Source organism: Neoarius graeffei, chromosome 28 (assembly GCF_027579695.1).
Source record: "Neoarius graeffei isolate fNeoGra1 chromosome 28, fNeoGra1.pri, whole genome shotgun sequence".
Classification (NCBI taxonomy): Eukaryota; Metazoa; Chordata; class Actinopteri; order Siluriformes; family Ariidae; genus Neoarius; species Neoarius graeffei.
Window position 1 is genome coordinate 19377255 of NC_083596.1, and position 14412 is coordinate 19391666.

A 14412-nucleotide genomic window follows, 5' to 3' on the forward strand; every position below is an offset into this window, starting at 1 on the left:
TCAGCCTGCTTCAAGGCTTCCACCATTATCTCTATCCCCCAAAAAACCAAGGATTACAGGATTAAATGAAATTTGTTTGTGTATGGTTTGATGTTTGTTCTTTGTTTGAATGTTTTATCTGCCGGTTGTGGCGGAGCTCCAGACCCAGTTTTGGACATCAGTTTCCTCTGGCCCTTGACGTCACCCTTGGCCCACTATGGGTGATGGCCTCAGTCCGCTATGTGTCTGCTCTCTGTGGACTGCAGTGAGCTTGTTGTTCTCTTTAACATCTGAGTTGCCCAGCGCTCTGTGCGGAGGTGCTTCTGTGCTCACTTTCTGGATCCGTGACTTGGTGTTCCGAGCACTGTTGCCCAGTGGTACCGTGGTGGCTGTGCCAGCAGTGTGGGATTTACTTTTGCGCGCCTTTTGGTGGGACTGTGGCTAGCTACACCACAGAAGTTACATCCTGACCTCTTTTGGTAGACTATCTATCTATTTATTTATCTATTGTAAAGTGACCTTGGGTGTGAGAAAGGCACTACTGTATCCAAGTTAAACTACTACTTATTATTATTATCTGCTAAACTCAGTCCACTGGGTGTCTTGGACTGGCAGTTTTGGACCCCCAAGTTTGAGTCCTATCCAAGGACCTATGAATTTTGGAGGTACTTGCTCAAGATGTGTGCAGTTCCTAGTAATGCTGCTTTCTGGAGTTGTTGTGGTGTGATCTTGTTGAGCTCCAATGTCCTCAGATGTTTTTCAAGGTTTTTGGGTATTGCTCCCAGTGCTCCAACCATAACTGCCACTACCGTGGCTTTCTTTTCCCATAGTCTCTCAATCTCCACTCTCAGATCTTGGTATTTAGTGATCGCCTCTATTTCTTTCAGTTCAATTCTACTATCTCCTAATATTGCCACATCCACAAACCACACCTGCTTTTTTCCCCAATAACAGTGATGTCAGGCATGTTGGATGTCAAGTGCTTGTCAGTTTGGATCTTGAAGTCCCATAGAATTTTGACGTCATCTGTTTGAAGGACCTTTTCGACTTTGTGCTCCCACCATTTCTCTGCTACCGGGATGTTAGACTTCATGTATAGAGACCAGTGTAACACTGATGCTACCTTATTGTGCCTTTCCAAGTAGTCTGTCTGTACAATCTTTTTTCATGAGCTAATAATGTGGTCCACCATTTCTTCTTTCTCCTTGCACAATCGGCACTTGCTATTGTCACTTGCGTGATCAATCGAGGCCTTGATAACATCTGTTCTAAGAGTTTGATCCTGAGCGGCAAGTATCAAGCCTTCAGTTTCTTTCTTCAACTCTCCATCCTTCAGCCAGCTCCAGGTCCTAGCCTCATCCACTTTACCTTTGGTATCTCTAGGATACTGCCCATGCAAGATGATCTTCTGCCATTTTTCTCTGCGGTTCATCAGTTCCTTCTTCCGGTAGTCACTCTTTGTGCCCTCTGTTCTCAGTGGTAACTCTTTGGTTACATCTTTCAGGGCACTTTCTAAACTGCTACTTAAGTATTCACTGAGAGCTAGCATCTTCTCTTCAACTGTTTGTCTCACCTGCAGAAGTCCTCTTCCACCTTCATTTCTAAGCAAGTAGAGTCAGTCCACATCACTCTGTGGGTGGAGGGCTCAGTTGGCTGTCGTAATTTTCCTGGTCTTACGGTCCATGTTGTCTAGCTGTTCTTGTGTCCAGTCCATTATCCCAGCAGTATATCTGATCACAGGTACTGCCCAATTGTTGATGGCCTGAATGCTATTCCCACCACTGAGCTTGAATTTCAAGATCTTTCTTCCTCTCTTCACGTATTCAGCACAGGTGTTCTTCTTTCTTTTGCCATGCTTGATGCCTTCAGCTTGGATGATACCAAGATATTTGTAGCTTTTCTCCAATTTCAAGCTTTTGCTAGTCTGCCTGTTTGGCAGGTTTATGCCTTGAGTCTCAAAGACTCTTCCCCGATGGACTGTAAGGGATGCACATTTTTCCAAGCCAAATTCCATGCAGATATCGTTCCTGAATATTCTGACTGTTTGTGAGTGAATCCAATTCTGCTTTGGTCTTGGTGTAGAGTTTCAGGTCATCCATATACAATAAGTGTTAAATCTTTGCAGAAGAGTTTGAAGTCTGGTATCCCAGACACATCTTTCTCAAGATGATCGACATAGGTATTAGGGATACTATGAATAGCAGCGGTGAGTCCCCTTGGATTATCCCCCTACGAATGTGAACCTGGCCCAGTGATTGTCTATTGACTGTCAGTAATGTATTCCATGACTGCATTGCTACCTTCAGGAATTGTCTGATGTTGCTACTAACACCCAGCATTTCAAGGCATTTCACTATCCATCTGTGTGGAAGGGAGCCAAAGGCCTTTTTGTAATCTATTCAAATTACTCATATGTTTGTCTTCCACTGCTTGGCATTTTGTAGTACAGTATCATTTTGTCGATGAGAAGCTGATCTTTTGTGCCTCGGAAATTTCTACAGTTGCCTTTCTGCTCCCAAGGAATCAACCCATTTTCTTCTAGGTAACTTTAGAGAGCATCGGCAATGATTGCTATCATAAGCTTGAAGGTTCTGGGCAAGCAGGTTATTGGACGATAGTTGCTTGGTATGGTACTTTGTCCTTGTTCTTCATTAACATTGTAGTCTTGCCTGTTGTCATCCAGTCCTCGATGGTGTCACTCTGAAGAAGAGAATTCATTTGCCGTGCCAATCGCTCATGCAGGCTGGTGAGATGTTTTAACCAGTAACCGTGTACTTCATCCTTGCCCGGAGCTGTCCAGCTTTACACCTTCTTCACCTGCTTCTTCAGCATCTCGATTGTAATCTTTAGGTTAGGCATTTCATTTCCACTCAACTCAGATTCCACATCCTTGATCCATTCCACATTCTAGTTGTGTACATTCGGGTAATTCCAAATGTTGCCCCAGAACTTTATTGTGGCATTTTTGTCAGGCATCTCAGTGGTGGTGTTACCACTTTCCTCCAGATCCTGATAGAATCGCTTTTGGTTGGTCTTAAAATGCAATCCTGTCTATATTGCTTGTTATGGGCTTCATAGCGCTTAATCTTTTTGGCAGTTGCAAGCACTCGCTGCTTGAGTTCTTCTGATACTTCTGCGATAGATCTGGTATCCAATCGATATCATTTCATTAATATCGTCTCTCTCTTTGCATTTTATAACCTTCTGTTCTTTAGCTGCTCTAGGGCACTAATGTCACTACACCATGTTTTGATTTTAGATTCGAGTCTGACTTTCTATTTAGGGGACTCTCATTTTTCTTGTTGGTTTTCACACTTCATAGCAGAGTTCTTCTGTAATTATTGTGGCAGCAGCATACATCAGTTGGTTGGATTGCAGGTGACCCCACCCACCCATCTCACAGCCTCTTCAGCCTGCTGCCGTTGGGGAGGAGACTGCGGAGTCTCCGGGCCAACACCAGCAGGCTCAAGGACAGTTTCTTTCACCAGGCAGTCAGGAGGGTCAACTCCCTCCCTGTTCTGCCCCTCCTCCCCCTTCTGCCCCCTGCCACAGATTCTGCCCACACACCCCCTGCCCCCCCTTCAGCATCTGACATCATGTCACCCTCACAGTTCTGCCCCCCCAACACACACACACACACACACACACACACACATATACTCTCAACATTCATTCGCACACTGAACTCAGGGACTGCACATTTCACTTTACCTCGCTCATTTGCACTATTCCGCACTACCTCACCTTAACAGCTATTAGTTTATTGTTTATACTGCTTATTTCATGTTTACCTGCTACGGTATACCTCAAGTGCCCTTGACTGTTTATGTCCTTTTGCTCCAATTTATTTATATATATATATATATATATATATATATATATATATATATATGTGTGTGTGTGTGTATACATACATACGTATGTATGTATATGTGTGTGTATACACACATACATACATACATACACACACACACACACATATATATATATATATATATATATATATATATATATATATATATACACACACACACACACACTTGAGTGTTTAGTCTATGTCTATTTCTTATCTAGAGTGTTTATACTGTTTATATTGGGCTTTTTTAGTTATTCTATTATCATTTATTGCATTGCCTGTTTGCACCGTGGATCAGAGAGGACTGAAATTTCATCTGTGCTGTATGTCGAGCATGTATAGCATATTTGACAATCAAGTTGACTTGACTGGTTTCCCTAATGGTTGCTGTTGAAAGTGTGCCAACAATCTGATTAACCTCTCCCACAAGCTTAGCAACTTATTTTCTTGGGGCTTGTTTGAGGCTAGGCAATGTCATCTGTTCAGATTCCTGCATGTGATGCAGAATCTTTCTTTTCAATTCCACTTGTAGTGGGGTTAATTCATCTGGTTGCGTGGAATGCATCTCAGGATTGTTAGGCCGTACTGAGTGTTCTGTTGTTGCAGACAATTCTGTTATTTCTGTATCAGTTTGGGAATCATTTTCTGAACCAAATACGGTGCCCTTAAGCTCTTCTAGTTCTAATGATGTCAACAGGTTGTTTCTTACAATTACTCGATGCTGATCTGCAAGTCTCTGTTCAGTGATCGTGGAATCTGGAAACTTGCTAAGCCATAGCTGGCACATCACTTCTGGTACCCTCGTGCTGAAGGATTGGCCTCAAAATAACACCTCATCACATCTTTGTTTTCTGATAGTGTCCACGCCTTTCGCCTCTGTGGTTGTTGTTCCAGTGGCTCTGCAGCCCCCAGTCCTGGAAGCCCAGCTCAAGGTCCTGCATCCTGTAGCCCATTTTTCGACAGGTGCCAAGGAATGCCAACACCTGACGCGGTCCTTGATGACCTGGGCAATGACCAAGTCGGTATCCTGCTCTTTGAAATTCTCACCAGTTTTTAGGAAATGGGTGTTGTAACCCTGACAAGGGGGACATGGGGTTACTGTCACTTGCCCAAGGTGCCACCCAAAACTCGTGGAGGGCGGGAGTGTTTTAATCTTCCCGTGGCACGCGTAGTCCAACTAGGCCATACCCCACTGCCTCTTATTATTATTATTATAGAAAAAAATTTCAATTAGAAGGAGTGTCCAAACTTTTGACTGGTACTTCACATATATTTATGAATATATTATTTAAATCTATCACAAATCAATTGTTTTAGTTGTTCTAGAAATCCTCGGTCTAAATTCTGATATCTAAATATAACTAAATATTCTCTTCTTACACAAATGCAAAATATTTTCAAGTAGTAATGCAATTTATATGCTCTTAAAATCACAATGAAAGCTGCCATTTCATAATGTCTAACACATGATACTGACTTCATCAATTTGAACTGATTGTTTACGAATGAGCTAGTGATTTGCCTATCACTAGCCAGAGCACCTGTGAGATCTGGTCTGAGAAAGACAGTAGATTGTGCTTTCCTTGGATTATTATGCTGCCTTGTGATGCAGCATAAGCATCAGTTTAAAAAGATGTGGTTAGTTGGCTTCATATGTCTAGGAGGAAACACATGCTAGTCTTGACCTTCCCTGGTCAGCCACTTTCATATGATAGGGGACTGGCTGGTAACCAAACTGGGGATGAAAAGGGGGGAAATTAAATAATGTTTGACAACATTTTTGGTACTTGATCATCTAAAACAGTTCTTGGTAATTAACCCAAGACTTTGGACCCATGCTATATAGAAGCTTTAACTATTCAAAATATAATACATGGGTGATCACTTCTAGACTACATTATTGCAACCCTCTTGCTTGTCTCCCTTCATGCACCATACATTTCCAAAAGAGCATTCAGAATGCTGCTGTTTGCCTGGTCTATAACCTCCTTCATAAGTACATCACGTCCTCCATAAGAATACTCTCAGTTGACTTCTTGAAGCAAGAACCAAATTCAAGACACTTGTACACTCTAGGGCCTAGGTAATGAGCTTTAGAGCTATTTATGTGCCTTGGTTCATATATACAATAGTCATACCACACCATATTGGCAATACCTAGCATAATACTTGTTTGTATTTTTCTGTTCTAGCACTAGCATTTACATGCGTACTACAATTCCAGTTCCAAAAAAAAAGCTGGGACACTGTGCAAAACAAATAAAAACAGAATACAATGATTTGCAAATCCTTTTCAACCTATATTCAATTGAATACAATATAAAGACGAGATATTTAATGTTCAAATATAAACTTTATTGTTATTTGTAAATATACACTCATTATGAATTTGATGCCTATAACACATTACAAAAAAGGTGGGACAGGGGCAACAAAAGATGGGGAAAGATGTGGAATGCTCAAAAACACATGTTTGGAACATCTGACAGGTAAACAGGTTAATTAGTCATTGGAAAAGTTCGGGAGTTCCCAAGCAAGCATGGGGTGAGGGTCACCATTTTGTGAAAAACTGTGTGGGGAAATAGTCCAACAGTTTAAGAACAACGTTTCTGATCATATACAGTAATTGCAAGGAATTTAGGGATTAGGATTTATGGATCATTGAGCCATAATAGGGCGGCATGGTGGTGTAGTGGTTAGCGCTGTCGCCTCACAGCAAGAAGGTCCGGGTTCGAGCCCCGTGGCTGGCGAGGGCCTTTCTGTGCAGAGTTTGCATGTTCTCCCCGTGTCCGCGTGGGTTTCCTCCGGGTGCTCCGGTTTCCCCCACAGTCCAAAGACATGCAGGTTAGGTTAACTGGTGACTCTAAATTGACCGTAGGTGTGAATGTGAGTGTGAATGGTTGTCTGTGTCTATGTGTCAGCCCTGTGATGACCTGGCGACTTGTCCAGGGTGTACCCCGCCTTTCGCCCATAGTCAGCTGGGATAGGCTCCAGCTTGCCTGCGACCCTGTAGAACAGGATAAAGTGGCTACAGATAATGAGATGAGATGAGACGAGACATAATATCATCAAAAGGGCCAGAGAATCCAGAGAAGTCTCTGCATGTAGGAAGCAAGGCCAAAAATCAACACTGACCACCTGTGACCTTTGATCCCTCAGGCTGCTTGCATTAAAAACTGACAGGATTGTATAAAGGATATTATAACATGGGCTCGGGAACACTTCGGAAAACTGTTGTCAGTAAGGACAGTTCACCACTGCATCTACCATGCAAAGTGAAGGCCATACATCAGCAACATCTAGAAACACAGCCATATTCTCTGGGCCCAAACTCGTCTGAGATGGACTGATGCAAAGTGGAACATTGTGCTATGGTCTTAAATCATGGGCATTGTGTTCTCCAGGCTAAAGAGGAAAATGACTATCCAGATTATTACCAGCATAAAGATAAAAAGCATCTGTGATGGTATTGTGTTGCGTTAGCACCCATGGTATGGGTAACTTCCACATCTGTGAAGGCACCATTAATGCTGAAAGGTACATACAGGTTTTGGAGCAATATATGCTGCCATCCAGACAACATCTTTCTCAGGGACATCCCTGCTTATTACAGCAAGACAATGCCAAGCTATATACTGCAAGTGTTACAACAACATGGCTTCATAGTAAGAGAGTGCGGGTACTAAACTGGCTTGCCTGCCTCCCTTTGAATACATGTGGCAAGTTATGAAACGCAAAATACGACAACTGAGACCCCGGACTGTTGAGCAAATGAAATTGTATGTCAAGCAAGAAAGGGAAAGAATCTCACTTTCAAAACTTCAACAGTTAGTGTCCTCATATCCCAAATGCTTACTGAACATTGTTAACTGAGAAGGTGACGTAACACAGTGGTAAACTTGCCCCGCCCCAACTTTTTTTTTTTAATGTGTTACAGGTATAGGGCGGCACGGTGGTGTAGTGGTTAGCACTGTCACCTCACAGCAAGACAGTCCGGGTTCGAGCCCCGTGGCCGGCGAGGGCCTTTCTGTGCGGAGTTTGCATGTCCTCCGCGTGGGTTTCCTCCGGGTGCTCCGGTTTCCCCCACAGTCCAAAGACATGCAGGTTAGGTTAACTGGTGACTCTCTAAATTGACCGTAGGTGTGAATGAGAGTGTGAATGGTTGTCTGTGTCTATGTGTCAGCCCTGTGATGACCTGGCGACTTGTCCAGGGTGTACCCCGCCTTTCGCCCGTAGTCGGATGGGATAGGCTCCAGCTTACCTGCGACCCTGTAGAACAGGATAGAGATAATGAGATGAGTGTTACAGGTATCAAAATTCAGAATGAGGGTATATTTACAAAATACAATAAAGTTTATCAGTTTGAACATTAAATATCTTGTCTTTGTATTGCATTCAGTTATACGTCAAAAAGGAATTGCAAATCATTGCAATCAGTTTTTATTTATATTTTACACAGGGTCCCAACTTTTTTGGAATCAGGGTTGTAATTCAGATATTGAAATTATACTGCTGTTACCGACTAGACCACTCCAGCACTATAAACCAAAATTAGTTCCTAGTATATCAGGTTATGAATCCTTACAGACTCTGAGCTGTCTTTTAATATGATATTAACAAAAAGTAAGCGAAAACAACACACTTTCATGATATTATACCAAATGGCACAAGTTTGATTCAAATCAACAAACTACTGAAAGCATACCATTAAAGAGATTGAAACCTTTTTTTTTCTTTTGTATTTAAAGAGCGGCTCATCTTTTGTCGTAATGACAAATTTCATCATGACTGTGGGACAATCACAAGGCAAATGCGCAGAGGTATGGAGGCAACACTCTCTCTCTCAAATATTTGGTCTGATTCACCATCTGCTATATCTGTGGTCTCTTCTTCTCTCCTTATTTGCCTGTCTTTCCATTTTCATGGTTGTTGGTCCCCTCTGCCCATGAACATCTCTCTCACTAATACACCAATATCATATGATATACAATTTTTGTGGTGTTTTTCTATATTTTGTAGTCTTACAAACTGGAACTGAAATGGACGTCACTGGGATTATACTAGATCATGAATCTACACTAAACAGCTCATGTTTAAGTGGGGTGGAAACCTCTTAATGCACTTTACAAAGTTATCTCCACATACAAAATGCATAAGTATTCACACCCTTTCACCTCAGTTGTCCTACTTACCAGTTCATTTTTAGTCACCTCTCCTTTAGGCAGAGTTGCAATACTATTCTTTCCACTTTTTTTGTTTGTTTTTTAAATATGGATTTAATGATGCATTACAGGATGTGTTTGGGATTGCCTGAACTTATTTTGATAGCTCCTTGGTCTACTGTTTGTTTTGGTATGTTCTTTAACAACGTCTGGCCTTCCTGGAACAGTTGTATTTGTATTGAGAACTTGTGACACTTTAATTACACACAAATCAACTAATTACTGTATGTGGCTTCTAATGGCAACTGGTTGCATCAGATCTACTTTAAGAGTTTCACAGCAAACCACACACACACACACTTCAATAATATTATGCTATATTGTGTAGATTTATGACATAGAATAGAATGCCTTTATTGACACTGCACAAATGTACAATGAAATTTAGTTCGTCATAGGAGAGCAAAGCCTCTGCGTATGTGTGCATGTGTATGTGTGCCATCCCATGTTAACCTAACTGCATGTCTTTGGACCGCGGGTGAAACCGGAGCACCCGGAGGAAACCCGGACAGACCATGCAAACTCCACACAGAAAGGCCCCCATCGGCTGCTGGGCTCAAACCCAGGACCTTCTTGCTGTGAGGTGACAGTGCTAACCACTTACACCACACCATGCCGCCCTATAATCCCATATAATCATTGAAACATATAATCCCAATCAAGTCAATTTCCATTCCAGGTTGTAACACCAGAAAATGTGGAAAAGCTCAAGAGGGTGAATACTTTTACAAGGCACTGTAAAGCAGATGTATAAAGCTTGGTGAAATGTAAGGACTCAGTTGGGCTGTGTGGTCAGGTTTAATGGCTACATCTTTTCTCCCTTCTTGCTTAGGAATTTCAATAAAACAATGTCTGATCTGTGAATTTTTGGTAAATCAGAATAAGTATTTGTCCAATGCAAGAGATCATGAGATATGAAGAAATCTAAAAATCATATCGAGGTAAGACCTTGATGGCATTGTGTGCCATGTTGAGGAAGTCGTTCTGTCTTGTTGATCTGCATTAGTTGTTAGGCAAATATTACGGGACATACGGGGCATGTTGAGAACAGCAGTGATGCGTTGAATCATGATGTTACTCAGAAATGATCAGCATCTCCGGACTTGTTCTTACTGGTCCATGACAAATTCTCTTGGCCTAATATTAGTTTCATTCGGGTATACTGTATTTTATACTTTTCCACCTAAAATTACTCCTGCCGATGAATTTAAATCAACAAGACATTTATTTATAATTCTTATAAATCAGAGCCTTTGCTATGACATCTAAAGAAATTGTAGCTATACTTATGAGCAGAACTCTTGGGGAAAACAAACGTCTCTTGTTATTCCAATGATGAATACAATACCAATATTTATACGCACTACCTTTTACAAGTTATGAAAAGTTCATTTGGAGGTTACATTTGCATCAGTCGTTTCAACAATACAAAATTGTGTTTAGCCCATTTGAATAGTAATGCCTTGGTAATCAAATAAATGTTATGGGAAGCTGTGCAACATCTGGACATTTCCAATCCTTTACACACACATGTACACTCACATGCACTCCCACAGTGTCTATGTTGTCACTGTAATAGTAGTAATGTGTCTGTGTTTCAGCTGCCGGACGGAACTAACAACTGCACTACGGATTCAGATTGCAAGAAGGGCCAATATAAACGTAGAGGAAATGGTAAAACTCAGACCGAGACTATAGAGTCCTTTCAGGAGACACCTGCATGCTCCAGAAAAAAATAAGGCCTGGTGGCAGAGCAACTAAAGCTATTATGAAAAAGACTGCATTCATGAAAATCATCATTAACGTTAACACTCTATAACATTCATAACTCATTTAGACTATAAAATCGTGTTATAATCAAGGAAGACTGGTATAAATGGGATAACAAAGATAAATAGGCATGTTGCATTTTAGGCATCTACATCAGATTACATCCTGTTTCCTGACTTTTGTGGAAACAAATGCAACAGCCTTACCAATGGTACACAATGGCTAGGGCTGATTTCTTTCTAGCCCAGGCTGTAGATTCATACAGCCCATCAGTGACGGTGGCGATTACACAGTGACAGACTCCCTGTACAGTAATTGGGCTGTTTCTTTCATAACACATCATCGGCAGTGATTCAGAAGGTGCATGTGAAATTCAGACATGGGTGTAATGAACATGAATAAGGTAGATTGTTTACCCATTTTTTTTCCCATTAGAATTTCTTAATTAAAAAAGCAGACTTTATGCAGTCACAGTACACAGTACAAATTGCACAGATGACAGAAGCTTATTCATTCGTTTGTTCTTGTTTAAATGAAAGCGTTACAGCCTTTCTGTTGAGTATGTTTGTTATTCTGAGGAAAAACACCATGAAGTCAGTGGGACATTCCTGACATGAAATGGAGCTTTCTGTCTGCCTTTAAACATCTGTGCAATAGTTTGTGGCATGTTGTTCTTATTGTGCTTTTTACTGATGAGACCTCGTGACATAACACATTGCTCAACCCTAATATTTTCATCGTGGAGTTCGATATGATATACTTTATGAAGAACACCTCATTCATGCAGTTATCCAATCAGGCAATCATGTTGCAGGAGTGCAATGCATAAAATCATGCCGAGATAAGTCAAGAGCTGCGACTGGAATGTTCAATCCAAGATGACATTTTTTCCCAATTGGCAGCCGTCCTATTTCAGAGCCCACTGTAGACTCTGATTCCTGCTGACAGGAGGGAAACCCTACGTGGTATTCTGCCATTATTGCCGATCTGTCTCAAGGTTCAATGTTACGTGCTTTAAAATCCTTTTTTTTTTTTTGCTCATCTTGGTTCTAAAGATTGGTTGGTTGAGTTTTCATAGCCATCTGGTCACCTATGTCAGCTTCCTGTCAGTCTGGCCATTCTGCTCTGATCACACTCAACAACAAGGTGTTTCCGTCTGCAAAACTACTGTAACTGGATGGGTTGGGTTTTTTGGACACCATTTTGTGTCAATATTAGAGATTGAAACGTGTGAAAATGCCAGGAGATCAGCATTCAAACCAACTTGCCTTGTATCAACAACCATGCCATTGTCAATGAAATCATTTTCCACATTCTGATGTTTGATGGGAACATTAATGCATAATTTTATACATTGTTCTCATCTCATCTCATTATCTGTAGCTGCTTTATCCTGTTCTACAGGGTCGCAGGCAAGCTGGAGCCTATCCCAGCTGACTACGGGCGAAAGGCGGGGTACACCCTGGACAAGTCGCCAGGTCATCACAGGGCTGACAGACACAGACAACCATTCACACTCACATTCACACCTACGGTCAATTTAGAGCCACCAGTTAACCTAACCTGCATGTCTTTGGACTGTGGGGGAAACCGGAGCACCCGGAGGAAACCCACGTGGACACGGGGAGAACATGCAAACTCCTCACAGAAAGGCCCTCGCCGGCCACGGGGCTCGAACCCGGACCTTCTTGCTGTGAGGTGACAGCGCTAACCACTACACCACCGTGCCGCCCTACATTGTTCTGCTGCCACAAAATTGGTTGAATAGATAACTGCATGAATGAGCAGGTGTACAGGTGTTGCTACTAAAGTAGCCAGTGAGGGCGTAGATATATTTTATCCCTCGCATTGAAGAAGCCTTTATGTGTCACATGTACACTCAAGCACAGCAAAATTCCTCCTCTGCATTTAACCCGTCTGAAGCAGTGAACATGCACATGCACACACAGGTGAGCAATGAGCACAAACACATACCCAGAGCAGTGGGCAGCTATGCTACAACATCCATGGAGCAGTTGGGGGTTAAGTGCTTTGTTCAAGGGCATGTCGGCCATGATACAGAGGGAGGGGAAAGTACTGCTCATTCCTGTCGGTCCTGGGAATCGAACCAGAGACCCTTTGGGCCCATGGCTGCCCCAATGAATATCACTACCAGCCATCAATGGTTATAACTCAGGTCACTGTTTTCAGTACATCATGGTTTTGCATATATAATGAAGAACAAAACATCAACAAAGACATTTAAACTTTAAAAATATGTCCTTTGTGCATGTAGGTCATCTATATGACTACAGCATATCATTACACCATGGCTATTTCAGCTTTCCTTGGTAGAGTATATACACTAGTATGCCATTACACACCCGACCCAGATATTGCATCATTCCAAACCCCAAATTCACAATGTTGAAAGAAAAAAAAAAAGATATTTAGTTTCTCTGCCTCCAGGACACTGAGATTTAGTTCAAAATCTGTGCTTATCGCTTCATTTTTCAGATAATCTTCCTCCATGTTTCTTCTTGATGATCCAGCATTATGTCACATTGGAAAACATATGTAAACTGTATTGAAACTGGTTTTGACCTTTTCTGACAGAGTAATAATATGATCCCAGGTTGAATGCTACATTAACAGAGACACAGATCTAGGCCATGTTAGAGATTGCATGTGCTTTCTTCCGGGTTGGTGAGGCTCTCCTTCACTCTGAGCTTGCTTTATGCAAACACTTATGGTTTTGGTGGTCTGAGCAGGAGATACCCATGATTGCGACAACCATTTTAGGCTCACGAACATTTATAGTTAATGGTTTGGGTCATGAAAAGGGTGGCTCTTTGTTCCTGAGCCAAGACTAATTATGAAAATGTGTTCAGCTCATTGCTTAGACACATTCACAGTATGCAAACATCTCAACCACAGATTGCTCATCCTCTTTGTCATATTTACATCAGGATACAGACCATATTTATCAAAGGTGTCCTCATGACCAGATCATTACCTTTATCATCATCATCACCACCACCTTTCTGTGTAAACAACCACCAGAAACAACTTTCTTTCTGGCAACTTTCTGTATTTCAGTGCTATTATAGGTATTGGAATGAACACTCATTGTTTCCCCTGAGATTTAATTCGACTAAAATATCCAGGCTTATTAGATATTATTACATGACCACTTGAAGGTTTTCTTTTTGTTCATGTACCACTCCTTACTCTTATTCCTCTCTCCCCATCCCACATTAAAAAGTTGACCAAACTGGAGCATAAATTGAATGAGAAACAGAAAATTACAAAATAAAAAGAAAGAATAAAAATGAAACGCAAAAGATTGACACGAAATCTTGCCAAAAAGGTGCTCCTTAGTTTTATAACTCACTGAGGCCTCATCCTTTGGCCACTATTAAGGACATTAATTTGATTCTGTTGATAAATTATATATTTTACCAGTTGACAACTACTTTTTTTAAAAAATCCCAGAACAATACGGAAGTGTAAACTAAAATATGGTCGGTAAGTAAATGCTGTATCATAGTAATAAGGCATGTAAACTGCATGTGTGTGTGCTTACCCTCCTTCCCTACATCCCTG

The 14412-nt window shown here is 41.5% G+C and overlaps 1 protein-coding gene across 4 annotated transcripts in view; it reads left to right on the forward strand.

The window, feature by feature from the left end:
* The window catches only part of p2rx1 (purinergic receptor P2X, ligand-gated ion channel, 1), a 95878-nt gene that overhangs the window by 53934 nt on the left and 27532 nt on the right, over positions 1-14412 (forward strand). For 3 of the 4 annotated variants that reach the window (XM_060912856.1, XM_060912852.1, XM_060912853.1), the window contains exons 3-4: positions 8584-8655; positions 10659-10731. In XM_060912856.1, coding sequence (XP_060768839.1) covers positions 8584-8655; positions 10659-10731 — 145 coding nt within the window. The remainder of the gene's footprint in view (positions 1-8583; positions 8656-10658; positions 10732-14412) is intronic. The other variant, XM_060912855.1, reaches the window with a different exon arrangement.